This window comes from Tursiops truncatus, chromosome 8 (assembly GCF_011762595.2).
Source record: "Tursiops truncatus isolate mTurTru1 chromosome 8, mTurTru1.mat.Y, whole genome shotgun sequence".
Taxonomy (NCBI): Eukaryota; Metazoa; Chordata; class Mammalia; order Artiodactyla; family Delphinidae; genus Tursiops; species Tursiops truncatus.
In genome coordinates, this window is record NC_047041.1 from 25037637 (window position 1) to 25057224 (window position 19588).

General features: G+C 38.7%; 1 protein-coding gene across 2 annotated transcripts in view; it reads left to right on the plus strand.

Moving 5' to 3' along the window:
• ALKBH8 (alkB homolog 8, tRNA methyltransferase) overlaps positions 1-19588 on the plus strand; it is a 72086-nt gene that overhangs the window by 17472 nt on the left and 35026 nt on the right. For both annotated transcript variants that reach the window (XM_019920572.3, XM_019920574.3), the window contains 2 exons: positions 307-377; positions 17404-17510. In XM_019920572.3, the coding sequence (XP_019776131.1) occupies positions 307-377; positions 17404-17510 (178 nt within the window). The remainder of the gene's footprint in view (positions 1-306; positions 378-17403; positions 17511-19588) is intronic.

Here is a 19588-nt window from a genome sequence, read left to right on the forward strand (position 1 = left end):
TTAGTTATATTTCACACTTCCTCTTGGGCTGGGATTGAGTAAATGTTCTAGTTAAGGAGTGACTCTCAAATCTTGATTTTACAGTCAGGTCACAATGGTGCTTTAACATGAAGTTATATTTTTAGTTTAGACTTAGTTTAATTTTATTCACATTGACCTTAAATGTTTCCTTTTAACTAAAATTACAGTACGTTCCAGTTTATCAAATGATGTTTTCACTCTAATACTATGAGGCTATATTTAGAGTTGTCTTAAATCTACTAAAAGGAAAAATGAAGTGACCTGTTATCCTATCTTCCATCTCAGGAATTCCTGCTCATATTGACACACATTCTGCGTTTGAGGATGAGATCGTTTCTCTCAGTTTGGGGTCAGAGGTAAATATTCAAACATTTTTATTAGCTATCAACAAATGCCTTACCTTATACAATGCCCTTTTCATAGGATTTCTCACATTTCTTAATCCAAGTGAATTAAGATTTAAAAATGAAATGTAAAGGCACCATTAACAGTTTCATTTCTTACAGACTGTGAAATTATCACAGTCTCTTCTTTTAGGTGTCCAAAGTTTTATCTATCAGTTCATCAGATGCCAGGAAAAGTCCTGTAAGTTAATTTTTACATTTTACTTTTAGAAGTTAAATAAAATCCAGACTTCCATTTTGCAATAATTTACTGTAGCAGCATTACCATCTAGTGGCTAAAGATAGTAGCTGCAGGCTATAGATGAAAGAAACAAAACTAAAATGTAAGTGTCTGGAATTGTGATAAACTTTTTCACGTATAGTATATGATTCAGTCCCTTCAACAACTTTGAGTAGTAGAGGGTAATGTCCTTATCTTTACAAATGAATAATAAGAGGTTCATGTTTATTCATTGACTTGTTTTTAATAGTTGTACTTTATTTGAACTGCTAAAGAAGCTATCAAAAGTCTGATTTAAAGCAATCCTTGCAAACTGCAGATAGAATTTTAGATAGAAATCAACTTAAAAGCTTTTGTACAGCAAAGGAAACCATAAGCAAAACGAAAAGACAACCTCAGAATGGGAGGAAATATTTGCAAATGAAGCAACGGACAAAGGATTAATCTCCAAAATATACAAACAGTTCATGCAGCTCAATATAAAAAAAAAAAACAACCCAATTAAAAAATGGGCAGAAGACCTAAATAGACATTTCACCAAAGAAGACACACAGATGGCCAAGAGGCACTTGAAAAGATGCTCAACATCTCTAATTATTAGAGAAATGCAAATCAAGACTACAATGAGGTATCACCTTACACTGGTTAGAATGGCCATCATCAAAAAATCTACAAGCAATAAATGCTGGAGAGGGTGTGGAGAAAAGGGAATCCTTTTGCACTGTTGGTGGGAATGTAAACCATACAGCCACTGTGGAGAACAGTATGGAGGTTCCTTAAAAAACTAAAAACTGAACTACCATATGATCCAGCAATCCCACTACTGGGCATATACCCTGAGAAAACCATAATTGAAATGGACACATGTACCTCATTGTTCATTGCAGCACTGTTTATAGTAGCTAGGACATGGAAACAACCAAAATGTCCAATGACATTTCGAGATGTGATACGTATGTACAATGGAATATTATTCAGCCATAAAAAGGAATGAAATTGGGTAATTTGCAGAGATGTGGATGGACCTAGAGTCTGTCATACAGAGTGAAGTAAGCCAGAAAGGGAAAAACAAATATTGTATATTAACACATATATGTAGAATCTAGGAAAACGGTACAGATGAACCTATTTGCAGGGCAGGAATAGAGATGTAGACATAGAGAACGGACATGTGTTCATGGGGGGGAGGGGAACGTGGGAAGAATTGGGAGATAAGGTTTGACATAAATACACTACCATGTGTAAAATAGATAGCTAGTGGGAACCTGCTGTATAGCTCAAGGAGCTCAGCTCGGTGTTCTGTGATGACCTAGATGGGTGGGATGGGGGTGGTGGGAGGGAGGTCCAAGAGGGAGGAGAGGACTCAGTGGTTAACAGTCTGCCTGCCAATGCAGGGGACATGGGTTCGAGCCCTGGTCTGGGAAGATCCCACATGCTGCGGAGCAGCTGGGCCCATGTGCCACAACTATTGAGGCTGTGTGCTGCAACTACTGAAGCCTGTGCACCTAGAGCCCATGCTCCGCAACAAGAGAAGCCACTGCAATGAGAAGCCCGTGTACTGCAACAAATAATAGCCCCCGTTTGCTGCAACTAGAGAAAGCCCACGCACAGCAACGAAGACCCAATGCAGCCAAAAATAAATAAATTTATTTTAAAAAAAGAGAGAGGAGATATAGATATACGTATAGCTGATTCACTTCATTGTACAGCAGAAACTAACACAACACTGTAAAGCAATTATACTCCAATTAAAAAAAAAGAAATCAGAATTTCAGATCTGTAAGAATCTTTAAAATATGAGGTTGTTTCAAAATCTGATCTTGTTGCTGGATGCAAATACTGTTTACTAGTATTTGTTTGCATTTGCTTAGTTCTTATCACTAACTATAGTGCTTTGGCTTTTTAACTTTTGCTGAGCTTGTGTGATTATGTTGATAATGTGACTACAGAGCTAGTGTATTTGATAAGACAACCATCTTATCAACTACATGTGTGGATTCTTATTAAGTGCTTTCAAAAATAATGAGGACAGGAAGGGAAAAGAGCTCTTCTCTGACTGGTTTATTTTAATTTTACCTCTTATCCTGGCTTGTAGCTTTAGGGGACCAGTAAAGAACATCTTTGTTTTTTCCTTCTGTGTAACCAATTGAGAAATGAAATGAAAGATAAATGAATATCAGACTGTCAACTTAACTACTGAGAAAACATGGAAGATCATGGCTTTGGATCTGTAGCCAAGTGGACTTATTAATAATTCACCTATGAATTAGACATACTGTCCTTTACACTGGTACAACTGGAGACTTTTCCTATAGAGGCAGAGGCTGCCCCTATAACAGAGGACATGAGGAAGCATAAATTAGATTCTGCAAACCAGCGGGATTTGAGAAGGAGAGAGGAAAGGGCTCATCCAAGCAGGTTTGGCTCCAGGCTAACCAATCAGCTGAGGTGCCTTCTCTCCTGGGGAGTTGGAAGTTAAGGAATGGAGAAGAGCGAGGTTTGTTCTTATTACTTTCACTCCTATAGAGATTCTCTCCATTCCTAGGGAAATATAAAAAATGGGGCCTAAGTGTTCCTCCAACACCCTAAAAGTTCATTATATAGTTGTTTTTTTCTGATGTGGACCAGTTTTAAAGTCTTTATTGAATTTGTGACAATATTGTTTCTGTTTTATATTTTCGTTTTTTGGCCATGAGGCATGTGGGATCTTAGCTCCCCCTGACCAAGGATCGAACCCGCACCCCCTGCACTGGAAGGTGAAGTCTTAACCACTGGACCACCAGGGAAGTCCCATTATATAGTTTTTATTTTTTTAACAGACCTTTATCGGGGTATAATTGCTTCACAGTACTGTGTTAGTTTCTGTTGTACAACAAAGTGAGTCAACCATATGCATACATATATCCCCATATCCCTTCCCTCTTGAGCCTCCCTTCCACCCTCCCTATCTCATGTCTCTGGGTCATTGCGAAGCACCTACCTGATGTCCCTGTGCTATGCTGCTGCTTCCCAGTAGCTATTTACATTTGGTAGTGTATACATGTCGACGCTACTCTCACTTCGCCCCAGCTTTCCCCTCCCCTCCCCCATGTCCTCAAGTCCATTCTCTATGTCTACGTATTTATTCCTGCCTTGCCACTAGGTTCATTAGTACCATTTTTTTTTCCTTTAGATTCCACATATATGTGTTATCATACGGTATTTGTTTTTCTCTTTATGACTTGCTTCACTCTGTATGACAGACTCTAGGTCCATCCACCTCACTACAAATAACTCAATTTTGTTTCTTTTTATGGCTGAGTAATATTCCATTGTATATATGTGCCACATGTTCTTTATCCATTCATCTGTCAATGGACAGTTAGGTTGGTTACATGTCCTGGCTATTGTAAATAGTGCCACAATGAACATTGTGGTGCATGTCTCTTTTTGCATTATGGTTTTCTCAGGGTATATGCTCAGTAGTGGGATTGCTGGGTCATATGGTAGTTCTATATTTAGTTTTTTAAGAAACTTCCATACTGTTCTCCATAGTGGCTGTATCAGTTTACATTCCCACCAACAGTGGAGGAGGCTTCACTTTTCACCACACCCTTTCCACCATTTATTGTTTCTAGAGTTTTTGATAATGGCCATTGTGACTGGTGTGAGGTGATACCTCATTGTAGTCTTGATTTGCATTTCTCTAATAATTAGTGATGTTGAGCATCTTTTCATGTGCCTCTTGGCCATCTGTATGTCTTCTTTGGTGAGATGTCTATTTAGGTCTTTCACCCATTTTTTAATTGAATTGTTTGTTTTTTTGATATTGAGCTCCATGAACTGTTTGTATATTTTGGAGATTAATCCTTTGTCCATTGGTTCATTTGCAAATATTTCCTCCCATTCTGAGGGTTGTCTTTTCGTCTTGTTTATGGTTACCTTTCCTGTGCAAAAGCTTTTAAGTTTCATTAGGTCCCATTTGTTTATTCTTGTTTTTATTTACATTTCTCTAGGAGGTGGGTCAAAAAAGATCTTGCTGTGATTTATGTCATAGAGTGTTCTACTTATATTTTCCTCTAAGAGTTTTATAGTGTCTGGTCTTACATTTAGGTCTTTAATCCATTTTGAGTTTATTTTTGTGTATGGTGTTGGGGAGTGTTCTAATTTCATTCTTTTACATGTAGCTGTCCAGTTTTCCTGGCACTTATTGAAGAGGCTATCTTTTCTGCACTGTATGTTCTTGCCTCCTTTATTCATGAATTAGGTGACCATATGTGCGTGGGTTTATCTCTGGGCTGTCTATCCTTTACCATTGATCTATATTTCTGTTTTTGTGCCAGTACCATACTGTCTTGATTACTGTGGCTTTGTAGTATAGTTTGAAATCAGGAGCTTGATTCCTCCAACTCCATTTTTCTTTGTCGGGGTCTTTTGTGTCCATATGAATTGTAAAATTTTTTGTTCTAATTCTGTGAAGAATGCCCTTGGTAGTTTGGTAGGGATTGCATTGAATCTGTAGATTGCTTTGGGTAGTATTGTCATTTTCACAATATTGATTCTTCCATTCCAAGAACATGGTGTATTTCTCCATCTGTTTATGTCATCTTTGATTTCTTTCATCATGTGTTATAGTTTTCTCAGTAAAAGTCTTTTGCCTCCTTAGGTAGGTTTATTCCTAGGTATTTTATTCTTTTTGTTGTGATGGTAAATGGGAGTGTTTCCTTAATTTATATTTTTGATTTTTTTGTTGTTAGTGTATAGGAATGCCAGAGATTTCTGTGCATTAATTTTGTATCCTGAAACCTTACCAATTTTGTTGATTAGTTCTAGTAGTTTTCTGGTTGCATCTTTAGGACTCTCTATGTATAGTATCATATCATCTCCAAACAGTGACAGTTTTGCTTCTTCTTTCCAATTTGTATTCCTTTTATTTCTTTTTCTTCTCTGATTGCCATGGCTAGGACTTCCAAAACTATGTTGAATAAGAGTGGCGAGAGTGGACATCCTTGTCTTGTTGCTGATCTTAGTGGAACTGCTTTCAGTTTTTCACCATTGCTTATGCTGTTTGCTGTGGATTGGTCATATATGGCCTTTATTATGTTGAGGTAGTTTCCCTCTATGCCCATTTTCTGGAGAGTTTTTATCATAAATGGGTGTTGAATTTTGTCAAAAGCTTTTCTGCATCTATTGAGATGATCATACGGTTTTTATTCCTTAATTTGTTAATATGGTGTATCACATTGCTTGATTTGTATATATTGAAGAATCCTTGCATCCATGGGATAAATCCTGCTTGATCATGGTGTATGATCCTTTTATTATGTTGTTGGATTCTGTTTGCTAGTATTTTGTTCAAGATTTCTGCATCTATGTTCATCAGTGATATTGATCTATAATTTTCTTTTTTTGTGATATCTTTTTCTGGTTTTGGTATCAGGGTGATGGTGGCTTCATATAATGAATTTCGGAGTGTTCCTCTCTCTGCAATTTTTTGGAAGAGTTTGAGAAGGATGGGTGTTAGCTCTTATCTAAATGTTTGATGGAATTCGCCTTTGAAGCCATCTGGTCTTGGACTTTTGTTTGTTGGAAAATTTTAAATTATGGTTTCAATATCATTACTTGTGATAAGTCTGTTTATATTTTCTAATTCTTCCTGGTTCAGTCTTGGAAAATTGTACCTTTCCAAGAATTTGTCCATTTCTTCGTGGTTGTCCATTTTATTGGCGTATAGTTGTTTGTAGTAGTCTCTTATAATCCTTTGTATTTCTATGGTGTCAAATGTGATTTCTCCTTTTTCATTTCTAATTTTATTGATTTGTGTCCTCTCCCTTTTTTTCTTGATGAGTCTGGCTTTATCAATGTTGTTTATCTTCTCAAAGAACCAGCTTTTAGTGTTATTGATCTTTGCTATTGTTTTCTTCATTTCTATTTCGTTTATTTCTGCTCTGATCTTTATGATTTCTTTCCTTCTACTGCCTTTGGGTTTTCTTTGTTCTTCTTTCTCTAGTTGCTTTAGGTGTAGAGTGAGAGTGTTTATTTGAGATTTTTCTTGTTTTCTTGAGGTGAGATTGAATTGCTATAAACTTCCCTCTTAGAACTGATTTTGCTGTGTCCCAAAGGTTTTGGGTTGTTGTGTTTTTGTTGTCATTTGTTTCTATGTATTTTTTAATTTCTTCAGTGATCTCTTGGTTATTTAGTAGTGCACTGTTTAACCTCCATGTATTTATGTTTTTTACAGTTTTTTTCCTGTAATCGATTTCCAATCTTATAACGTTGTGGTCAGAAAAGATGCTGCATACGATTTCAATTTTCTTAAATTTTCAGAGGCTTGATTTGTGTCCCAAGATGGGATCTATCCTGGAGAATGTTCCATGTGCACTTGAGAAGCAAGTGTATTCTGCCACTTTTGGGTGGAATGTTCTATAAATATCAATTAAATCTATCTGGTATATTGTGTCATTTAAAGCTTGTGTTTCCTTATTTATTTTATGTTTGGATGATCTGTCCATTGGTGTAAGTGGGGTGTTAAAGTCCCCCACTATTATTGTGTTACTGTCTATTTCCCCTTTCATGGTTGTTAGCATTTGCTTTATGTATTGAGGTGCTCCTATGTTGGGTGCATAAAGAGTTACAATTGTTACATCTTCTTTTTTAGATTAATCTCTTGATCATTATGTAGTGTCCTTCCTTATCTCTTGTAACAGTCTTTATTTTATAGTCTATTTTATCTGATACGAGTATTGCTACTCCAGCTTTCTTTTGATTGCCATTTGCATGGAATATCTTTTTCCATCCCTTCACTTTCAGTCTTTATGTGTCCCTAGGTCTGAAGTGGGTCTCTTGTAGACAGCGTATATGGGTCTTGTTTTTGTATCCATTCAGCCAGTCTGTGTCTTTTTTGGGGGGCCTTTAATCTATTTACATTCAAAGTTATTGATATGGAAGTTCCTATTACCATTTTCTTAATTGTTTTGGGCTTGTTTTTGTGGGTCCTTTTCTTCTCTTGTGTTTCCCGCCTAGAGAAGTTTCTATAGCATTTGTTGTAAAGCTGGTTTGGTGGTGCTGAATTCTCTTAGCTTTTGCTTTTCTGAAAAGCTTTTGACTTCTTCATCGAATCTGAATGAGATCCTTGCTGGGTAGAGTAGTCTTGGTTGTAGGTTTTTCTCTTTCATCACTTTAAGTATATCCTGCCACTCCTTTCTGGCCTGCAGAGTTTATGCTGAAAAATCTGCTGATAACCTTATTGGGATTCCTTTGCATGTTATGTATTGTTTTTCCCTTGCTGCTTTTAATATTTTTTCTTTGAATTTAATTTTTCTTAGTTTGATTAATATGTGTCTTGGTGTGTTTCTCCTAGGGTTTATCCTGTATGGACTCTCTGTGCTTCCTGGACTTGGGTGACTATTTCCTTTCCCATGTTAAGGAAGTTTTCGACTATAATCTCTTCAAATATTTTCTCAGACCCTTTCTTTTTCTCTTCTTCTGGGAACCTATAAGTTGAATGTTGGTGCATTTAGTGTTGTCCCAGAGGTCTCTGAGATTGTCTTCAATTCTTTTCATTCTTTTTTCTTTATTCTGCTCCTTGGCAGTTATTTCCACCATTTTGTCTTCCAGCTCACTTATTCGTTCTTCTACCTCAGTTATTCTGTTATTGATTCCGTGTAGTGTATTTTTCATTTCAGTTATTATGTTGTTCATCTCTGTTTTATTGTCCTTTAATTCTTCTAGATCTTTGTTAAACATTCTTGTATTTTCTCAATCCGTGTCTCCATTCTATTTCAGAGATCCTAGATCATGTTTACTATCATTACTCTGAATTCCTTTTCAGGTAGATTGCCTATTTCCTCTTCATTTATTTGGTCTTGTAGGTTTTTACCTTGCCCCTTCATCTGTGACATATTGTTTTGCTCTCTCTTTTTTTTTTCCTTTTTTTAATGAGTGTGATTGTGTTCCTGTCTTCCTAGTTGTTTGGCCTGTGGCTTCTAACACTGCAGTTTGTAGGCTGTTGGGTAGAGCTGGGTCTTGGTGCTAAGGTGAGGACCTCCGGGAGACCTCACTCTGATGAATATTCCCTGGGGTCTGAGGTTCTCTGTTAGTCCAGTGGTTTGGACTCAGAGCTCCCACTGCAGGAGCTTTGGCCCGACCCCTGGCTCATGAACCAAGATCCTGCAAGTTCTACGGGATGGTAAAAAAAAGGAAGAGAAAAGGTGGGAAAGGCCTTGGCTGTGGAGGGTGGGGCCGAAGCAGGGGTGATGTTTGGGCAGTGGGTGGGCCTATGTTTAGGACCAACAGGGCTGGGAAAGGCTGTGGTGGGGTGGGGGGTGGGGCTTAAGCTCAACAGAACAGAAGGGGCTCAGGAGTGCCTCCTGCCCCTGGTCTCAGAGGGTGGGGGACCCTGCCCTGGGAGCCCAGCAGGCTTCCTGGGCTTGAGTGGGCGGGGCAAACGCCCTCCACTCCTCTCCTGCTCCTCCGGTCCTGGAGGTCCCTTTCCACCTGCCTCTGCTGATCTCCCCGGCCTCCCTCATATGCCCCCAGGGCCCATGAAGCCTGGAGGGGGCTTTGGAGGGTGGGGGACTGGCCTGGGAGGTCAGCAGGCTCCCCGTGCCCAAGTGGGAGGGGCAAATGCCCTCTGCTCCTTTCCTGCTCCTCTGGTCCTGAGGGCTCCTTCTGCCTGCCTATCCTTCTCTCCCGGCTTCCCTCCTACTCCCCCAGGACCAACCCAGCCTGGAGGGGACCTCTGAGGGCGTAGGACCCGGCCTGAGAACCGGGCAGACTTCCCCAGCCAATGTGGTAGGGGAAATGCTGGGCCCACTCCCCCCGATCCGAGCCCCTGAGGGTCCCTCCAGGCGTGGGAACCCCTCTCCCCTCTCAGCCACCCCTCAGCGGTGCCGGTCCTGTCCAAACTCCACTTCTCCCCGCCTCAGTTCCCCCACATCCTACCATCCTCCTTGGGTGTTAGGCTCCCCGAGCAGAGTCCGGCAGGCGCCCCAGTTATGGGGAGACGTGAACTCTGCATCTTCCCACACCGCCATCTTGACTCTGCCCCCCTCTATAGTTTTTAATTAAAACTGGTAAAGAGGGGAAAACTTACCTCGAGTTGCACTGAAAATCTGCTGTAATTGTTTTCTCCATTTGGTGTCTCTGGAAGCATATACTTTTTTTTTCCAGTTTTTTTAAAAAAATTGAAGTATAATTGACTTACAGTATTATATTAGTTTCAGGTGTACAGGATAGAAATTTGATATTTTTATACGTTGTAAGAGGATTACCACGATAAGCCTAGTTGCCATATGTTGCGATACAGAATATAGTCAATAATATTGTAATGCTGTACATTATATCCCCGTGACCAATTTATTTTGTAAGTTTGGGAGTTTGTACCTCCTAATCTCCCTAACCTATTTCACTCATCCTTCCATCGTCCTCCCCATTGGAACCACCAGTTCTCTGTATCTGAGTCTGCTTCTGTTTTGTTATGTTTTTTTTAGATTCCACATGTAAGAGATCATAACATCTTACAGAAAAAACCGGAACGAACTTTTTTGGGCAACCCAATGTTTGTCTTTCTTGTCTGACTTATTTCACTTAGCATAATACACTCTAGGTTCATCCCTGTTGTCGCAAATGGCAAAATTTCCTCCTTTTTTATGGCTGAATAATGTGTGTGTGTGTGTGTGTGTGTGTGTGTGTGTGTGTATCTCACATTTTCTTCATCCATTAATGGACATTTAGGTTGCTTCCATGTCTTGGCTGTTGTAAATAATGCACATGAGGGAGCACATATCTTTTCAAGTTAGTGTTTATTCCTTTGAATAAATACCTGGAAGTGGAATTGTTGGATCATATAGTAGTTCTATTTTTAATTTTTTGAGGAACTTTCATACTGTTTTCCTTAGTGGCTGAACCAATTTACATTCCTACCAACAGCATGCAAGGTTGCATTTTTCCCATATCCATGCCAACACTTGTTATTTCTTTTTGATAATCACCATTCTGACAGGTGTGAGGTGATACCTCATTGTGTAGCAATCACCTATTCTATGCTAGGCCTGAGGTAGGTACTATAGTAAGTTTTTCCTCATGAGGAATAGCCAGGTCCTCAGGAATAGATATACATACAACTACTATTGTTCTTGTTGTGCTAGCTGTCTTATTTGGGTTATCTGTGTATATGAATCTGGTGATTTATTTTGCTTAAGGAGGAAAGCCCAGGACATAAATAAATGGAATTTAGGAAGCCTTCTCTCCAAAAATGTACGATACACCACCTATATTTTCAAATAAATTATTTATGATGAACTTATTCATTCATTTATTCACCCCAAAATATTTGTGGAATATAATCTATTAGACAGAATCTAACAAGTAAATGAGGATAAAATCCAAAAACTTTTTATTTAAGCTAAAATGTTTCATTACCTATGTAGCCTTATCATGTACAAAGGAAAACTTAATTTTACTGAGGTGGTTTGTGACTGATCTTGCTTTGAGAGTCCTTATTTGGATGGTGGTGGATTTCACTTCACAGTACCTGCAAACAAATGAAGCCACAGTGTGATAAATGAGAGCTGATAGCAAGTGGTCTCAGTGCAAACACATAAGCATGATCATATTATCTCATAGGTGTTTAAGCTATTGAATATTCAGTGATGGCTAAAGTGCCTCTAATTGGGCATCTGTTCATTTTCAAGCTTATTTTTCTGTTACGCAATGTATATTTTGCTCTCTTTTATGGCATTTGGCAATGTGCTTAGACCATTAAACTAAAAGATGCCTTTTCTTTTAATTTTACATTCCTCTTGAGCTCAGCCATATAAAACCATTGAAAAATCATCTGTATTTGGGGCTGAAGAGGAAGAGAGGGCAGAATCTATTATTCAGCTGTTGAGACCTAGTTTTGTAAGGTAGAGTTGTGTTTGAAAGGTGGAATTTGCTGACGTTGTGCTCTAGAGTAGATTTGTTTGTGGTGTTTTCTTTTAAACTTTTAATCGGATCTAATTTTGCTTGTTTCACATAGGCAATACTGTAGACAAGTTCCCAGGTATGTCCCCTAAATGTATTCATGGTATCTGATCAACTAGGAAAGTTTTCACGCTAGAAACATGAAATGATGCTCAGCTTCTTACACGCTCTCTCAGAAGCAGTGAGAAATAAGTTCCTTGGGCCCCAATGGTATTTAGCTGCTGCATCTACTACTTGCAGATCACTGTTATATGCCGTAAGGTACCATCTCAACTTCATGTATGAGATCTTTTTCCCCCTCTTGATAAGACTATTAAGGCCTGTACTTTAGAAAATTGCTTCTGACTGTAGGACAAGGGAGCAGAGCTCGTTTTCTTTCTTTAGTCATTTTTACATGGGAGGTCCTATGTGCTGTGTGTTGATTCCAGAGTGTGTTGTTACTGCCATTGTCTCCTTCCTTTGAGTTTCACAAGACTTGGTAATCTTGAGATTCCAGTTTTCAAAGAATTTAGCAAATGAATTCATGGCTCCTAGTGTTGGGAAACTGGTTTGTTGTGGTCCTTGATTTTAACTTTTCTTAAAGGATGGAAACTAAGCAGACTTATGTAGTATAGGTAGGAGATTTAAAGGTCACTGACAGCAGCTGTTGGTCTCCAACATATCCTAGGCAAAATTCCTATTAATTCCTCTGCTTTGGAAAAATATGGTATACCACAAGCTTCTCTTTCAGCTACTTTTCAGCTTAGGAAAGTATACTTCTGGGAGTGTCATCTTTTGTAGAAGGACAAAAAGTTATATTTGTTTTACTAAAAATGTTCAGGGTTGCTCTTCTCCCTCACAATAGACTAATTATCTCATGATATGGTGGGATTCTATATTTATGAATCCAGGGAACGTATGTTAACAGACATTTTTGATATTGTTGTATTTCTTCCTTTGTAAGTAGTTTGTAGCTTCAGTCTTGTATCCTTGCAGTTGTGTCTGTCTCCCTTTTTCCTCTTCTCCTTTCTCACGTGTCCAAACATGGCAGACATGGCCATGATGAGGTATGTGGAATCACTTGTTTGCTGTTTAAAATAAAAAGCAAACTTACTTCATTTTGTTACTGAACCAAACTTGGGTCTGCTTGCCCGCATGGAGTAAAGCCAATCTACTGACACTGGATTGTGGTGAGGGAAAGGGCAGCATTTATTGTAAAGGTGCCAATACAAGGAGGATGGGTGGCTCATGCTCTAAAACCCTAAAGTCTCCGAAGGGTTTCAGAAAAGTTTTTTTAAAGGCAAGGTGAGGGAGGGGTGTCCCAGGATATGTGATCAGCTTCTGCACAGTTCTCTGACTGATTGATGGTGATCAATCCTTAGGTGCCAGATGGTTTGGAGGCTACGTGCTCATAATCATTAAGTAATTTCTTCCTTTGGTGGTGGTTTTAGCATGTAAAAAACTCAGGAAATATGCGTCAGATACTATTATCTTGGTACTTCAGAGAGGAGCTAAGACAGACGATATGGGGGAGGGGTCTGTCCCAGGAAGACCCCATAGGGTCCTGCTCAGTTACAGGTGGGTCCAGTTAGGGCAACTTAGATTTGGCAGGCTATGGGAAACAGGTGGACTTCTTTCTAGTCTGCTAAATTCTCAGGTATGAAATATTTTCTCCAGCTAAATATAGTCACTTCTGTCCTCTCAGCTTTCATCATTCTGTATAAATCACACATCATTCTTTACCTCTTATTGTCTCTTATTGATATACCCTCAAGGGTTTCAAAAGATTAAAGGTCTCAGCCTATTTTTAACCAATAAGGATCAGGATTAAGTTTGTCTTCTTTCTCAGAAGTGTTCCCAGTAGCAATATGTTTTTTCATTTTCCTGTTTAGCCAACATGGAGGAGATCTGTTTCATGTACTTTCTGTTATGCATCTTATCGTTTTTTTTGGCTGTGCCATGGGGCATGTAGGATCTTAGTTCCCCGACCAGAGATTGAACCTGTGCCCCCTGCCTTGGGATCCCGGAGTCCTAACCACTGTACCGCCAGGGAAGTCCCTGCATCTTATCTTTATTTGAGTAAATACTTGAGTGATAGCTGTGTCTGGGTTTTTTTTTCTGTTGTATTTTGGTTGTGTTAAAGGTTTTATAAGATCAGAATGTCTAGGATTTTTTGTTTGTTTGCTTTGAACTGAACATTACCCTCAGTCATGCCCCATTGTTGGAGGAGAAGGGAGTGTGAGAGAATGGTCATGTCCCAGGTCTTGGGTGAATTCCTGGGATGAGCTACCAAGTGAGGATTCTTGGCTTCACGTAGGAAAGAATTCTAGGGCAATCCATAGTAAATGAAAGTTTGTTTAGAGAGAGACACATTCCATAGACAGAATGTAGTCAGTCTCAGAAGGTGAGACCGGGGTCCCAGGCTGTGGGGGTGGTTAGTGTTTATGGGCTGGGTAATTACATATGCTAACGAGTGGGAGGAATATTCTAACTGTTTTGGAGAAGGGATGGAGATTTCCAGGAACTGGGCCACAGCCCACTTTTTGGCCGTTTGTGGTCAGCCTGGGAACCATCATTGTGCCTATGGGTGTGTCATTTAGCATGCTAATGTGTTACAATAAGCTAATGCATTATAATAAGGCTCAAGGTCTACTGGAAGTCAAATCTTCTGCCATCTTGGGCCTAATTAGGCGGATTAGTTTTTATTGTATCCTCAATGGCTGTGTCATTCTTTTAATGATTGTGCCCTGCCCCCTTCCCTCCTGTCTTACCATGAGCTTGCTGGGAACTTGATCTTTATTGACTCTGCCATCTCAGAAAATAAAGAATATAGGTAAAGCCAAAAAGAATAATTGGAAAAAGCTCCTGTGGAACAAAGCTGTCACAGGGCAGAATGATTCAGCAGTTGCTGGCAAGCACTATTTATTGTGAGTCCTTAGTGAATTTTTGAAAAAAATCTTTTTTTTTTTTTTGGCCTTTAACAAGCATTATATATTTTTAAAATTTATTTATTTATTTATTTTTGGCTGTGTTGCGCATAGGCTTTCTCTAGTTGCAGTGAGTGAGGACTACTCTTCATTGCGGTGCATGGGCTTCTCATTTTGGTGGCTTCTCTTGTTGCAGAGCGTGGGCTCTAGGCATGTGGGCTTCAGTAGTTGTGGCACGTGGGCTCAGTAGTTGTGGCTCACGGGCTCTAGAGCACAAGCTCAGTAGTTGTGGTGCACAGGCTTAGCTGCTCCACGGCATGTGGGATCTTCCCGGACTGGGGATCGAACCCATGGCCCCTGCATTGGCAGGCAGATTCTTAACCATTGCGCCACCAGGGAAGTCCCACAAGCATTATATTTCAGATACAGATACTGTGATGATATTGATAATACTTTATTTTTATGATGGAATATTTTAGGGAAAATTTGATTTTCATAGAAAATGTACATTTAATTTTATAAATAAGAGTCCTTATTTATAAAATTAAATGTAATTTAAATTCACAAAAACTTCCCAGAGAGGGGAGAGGGTCTGGAAATGGAGTTAATAATTAATCATGCCTACATGAGGAAGCCTCCATAAAAATCCCAGTAGTATAGAGAGATTCCAGGTTGATGAACACGTGGAGGTGCTGGGAGAGTGGTGTGCCCAGAGAGGGCATGGATGTTCTGTACTCCTTACCTTGTCCTATACATGTCTTGCATCTGATGTTCATCTGTATGCTTTATCATATCCTTTTATAATAAACTGATAAACAGTAAGTACACTGTCTTCCTGAGTTCTGTGAGCTTCTCTAGTAAATCAATAATCATCAATTATAATCATTAATAAGTATTCTGTACATTTTCTAACATAATTCCCATAACATTTGGATTATTTGGTAGTGTATTTTTCTTCCTTGAAACTTGGCTTTTATATTTCAGCACAAATGTTTCCACATTAATTAGTGTCATGTTTGTATTTGTCTTGTCAGTTCTAATCATTTGTTTAAACTGAGATTTCCCTATTTTAAAATCATTACTCTGTTGATAGGAGGGGATGTGTTTGAATTTCACAAATATATATGTATTTTGTATTTTTAAAACATGTGGAATATTAATTAGCCAGAAACTGTAATCTCTAGGTGGGCAGAGAATATGTCTCTTATTCACCATTGGAGTCTTTGATGCCTCACACAGTGATTAATAAATATTTGTCTAATGAATGAGTTATAGTCTAGTCTCTCAGAATATTTTCCCATCAAGAGTTTTCACCCAGACAGTTTTCATTCCTTTAAGCCACAACTGATCATCTCTAATAATGTAATTAATAAATACGCTATTATTTTTTCTTATGTGTGGACCTTAGTGTCTATTCAGAAAATTGAAGCCTATATATAATGGCTTAAAAATGGGCCACAGTGGGGTTTTCTCCCCTTTTCCTAACATTTTATTATGAAAATTTTCACACCGAAAAGTTAGTATTATACAGTAAATCCCTATATACTCACCACCTGATGCTACAGTTAACATTTTAATATGCTTGCTTTATTAAATATCTGTTCATCTAACCACCCTCTGTCTGTCAGTCCATCTTTTATTTATACATTTCAGGGAAGTTTCATTTCACACCCAAAACTTCAGAATTTATCTACAGTGTTTATAAAATAGAATGCTTTTGGAGTATGACTATTTGAAATTATATGTCATCATTTGGAACAGATAATTGTTTGGAAAATTAAATTCTATCATCTTACTTTATTTTCCATACTTAGATTGGAATGGCAGATGAGAAGGGGAAAAAACCAGCTTAGATCTGTATAATTTTGTATAGTTTACAAAGAATTTTCATGTGTATTATCTAATTTGATCCAATATTATTATTAATAATAGTAGGTAACAGTTACTGAATGCTTTCTTTGATGCCAGGTACTGTGCCAAGTTTACCTTTAATGAAGGTACTATGCTAAATTATATTATCCCACTGATATTTGGTTGTCATATTTATTTTTCAGGTGGATTGATTTGTTCATTTAAATATTTTTTAGCCCTGTCACACGCCTTTTTAAAATTCACATTTGTTAGCTGCTGCTACGTTTAGACTGAAGTCATCAGTGTTTGGGTTCCTGAGCACAAAAACATTTTCTCGGCTGTTGTACCTTTATATGTTGCTATTTATAATATTTGATCATAATTTAGGAAGAATTGCTGAAAATCCTCCTGTGTTCTTTGTTTATCTCTTGTAAATCAGTCTCTAAAATCCAAAATGTTGCATGACTTTAAAGACAAATGGATTATATGAGAATCTGCATCTAATAGTTACTTCCCCTTATATTATGAATTATTAATATTTCTATGAATAATAAGTGTTTTTTGTATTTATGTTGTACCAGATACTGTAATTTATATCCACTTAACAATCCTGTAAGAGTTGAGGAAACTGGACACAGAAGGGTTAAATGACTTGTCCTGAATCATATGGCCAGTAAATGAAAAATCCAGGATATGAATGTTTCAGCTCCTAAGTCCTTGTGTTTGACCACTACCCTAGTGTTTTGCATAGTATATGTGTGTTCCTCAGACCATCCGCATCATAATTTCCTTAGAAATTATGTTAGAATTATGTTAGAAGTGCAGATTCCTGAGCCTCATGATACATCTACTGAGTCTCTCTGTGGATTAAATATGTTTTTTAGTCATTCAGTTGATTCTTATGTACACTAAAGTTTGAGAACCTCTGTGCTATGCCATCCTATAAGCATTACCATGTTTTAATCTCTATTAGCCTAGAAGGATAGCCAGAATCATTCTTATTCTTGGAGTACATGACATTTTGGATTGATCTTTATGCTTTTGTCTTTACTTCAAGATTGTCATGGATTTTAAGCACCCAGGTGGTGTCACAGTGCCTGTTATGCTGCCTTGTAGGAGTTTGCTGGTGATGACAGGAGAATCTAGATACCTTTGGACCCATGGGTATGTACTGAAATGAGCTTGATGACAGGATACCTTTTGCTTTGTGGGAGTTCTCATTCTTTTCTTCCTGAGCCACCAGAACCATGCTCCAGGCTTGCACATTGAGGCTTCTGGGTTTAAAACCCCAGGGACATCTATGGCTTTTTTAAAACTTTTTATTTAAAAAATTCAAATTTAAAGAAAAGTTGTAAGCGTAGTATGGTTAATTCCCTTCACCTTTCACATAGATTTACAAATTGTGAATATTTTGCTATGCGTTTTCTCTCTCACATGTTATCATTATTATTATTTTTGCTGAATCATTTGAGAGTAAGTTGCAGCCATCATGACTCTTTACCCTTACATGCTTCATTGCATATTTTTATTTTTTAATTTTTTTAATTTATAAAATTTTTTTTAATTTATTTTTTTTTAGAAGGTGTTGGGGGTAGGAGTTTATTAATTTTATTTATTTATTTTTGCTGTGTTGGGTCTTCATTTCTGTGCGAGGGCTTTCTCTAGTTGTGGCAAGCAGGGGCCACTCTTCATCGTGGTGCACGGGCCTCTCACTATCGCGGCCTCTCTTGTTGCAGAGCGCAGGCTCAGTAGTTGTGGCTCACAGGCCTAGTTGCTCCGCGGCATGTGAGATCTTCCCAGACCAGGGCTCGAACCCGTGTCCCCTGCATTAGCAGGCAGATTCTCAACCACTGCGCCACCAGGGAAGCCCATTCATTGCATATTTTTAAAGAGCAAGGACATTGTCTGTATCAGGGGTTGGCAAACAATGGCTCGTGAGTCAAATTCAGCCCTTATTTTTACAAAGCTCTTGAGCTAAAACTGGTTTTACATTTTTAAGGGGTTGTAAAGAACAAAACCAAAAAAGAATATGTGGTAGAGACTATATGTGGCTCTCTGTGCCTGTAATATTTACTATCTGGCCCTGTTATAGAAAAAGTTTGCCAGCCCCTGTTTTATGAAACTGCAGTGTAAGCCTCAAATTCAGGAAATTCAACATTGTAAAATACTCTTATCATACTCTTATACAATCCATCATGAAATTGTGCTAGTTGTACTTTATAGTATTGTCAAAGAAAAACCAGACCCTGACAGTAGTTAAAGCAGCAAAACCAGATTTTACTCAGGAACTATTGCAACAGGGGAAAAGAGACCTCAGTATAGGAGTGGGCTCAATTTCAATACAAAAAGGAGAAATGGAGTTTTATAGGCAAGGAGCCTGGGATTGGGAATGGGGCAGTGTGGGTGGATAGAAAACTAAGAGGAAACATCAGTGGTAAGGGAGAATTCTGGCTAAACCAACCATAGGATTCTTGCTGAAGGCAGGCCAGGACGATCAGACATCACCTGGGGGAAAGATGCAGGAAGGAATTTGGTCAGATACCAAGGATGATCAGATATCGAGGGTGGGGGATTCAGGCTAAACTGACTTAGCAGAATTCTTGCTAAAATGGGGCTAGATCTAGAACATACCCAAGGATAGGGCCTATTTGGGCTCAGAGGAACCTGAGTAAAGTTTGGTCACGGAGAGAATCTGTCAGTACCTCTTGGTAAGTTTTCCCTCTGATCTAGGATTTGGCCCATTAACCTGCATTACACTTAGTTGTCAATTCTCTTTAGTCTTCTTTAATTTGAAACAATTCCTCAACTTTTCTTTGTCTTTCATGACATTTATGCTTTTAAGAAGGCCAGTTGTTTTACAGAATGACCCTAAATTTGAGTTTGTTCGATTGAATCTAATCTGAAAGAAATGGGTTATTCACTTTTGGCAGGAATGAATCCTTAGCCTTTTGAGGTGGAAGCATCACACTGCTAAAATTTACATATATTGTCATGTCACTTAAAATACTTCTGAGCTCTGTACTTATTAATACTGCCCTGGTTGGAGATTTTAGCTGATGCATTTTTATAAAAATTCAAGGAAGGGGCTTCCCTGGTGGCGCAGTGGTTGAGAATCCGCCTGCCGATGCAGGGGACACGGGTTCGTGCCCTGGACCAGGAAGATCCCACGTGCCGCGGAGCAGCTGGGCCCGTGAGCCATGCCCGCTGGGCCTGAGCGTCCGGAGCCTGTGCTCCTTAACGGA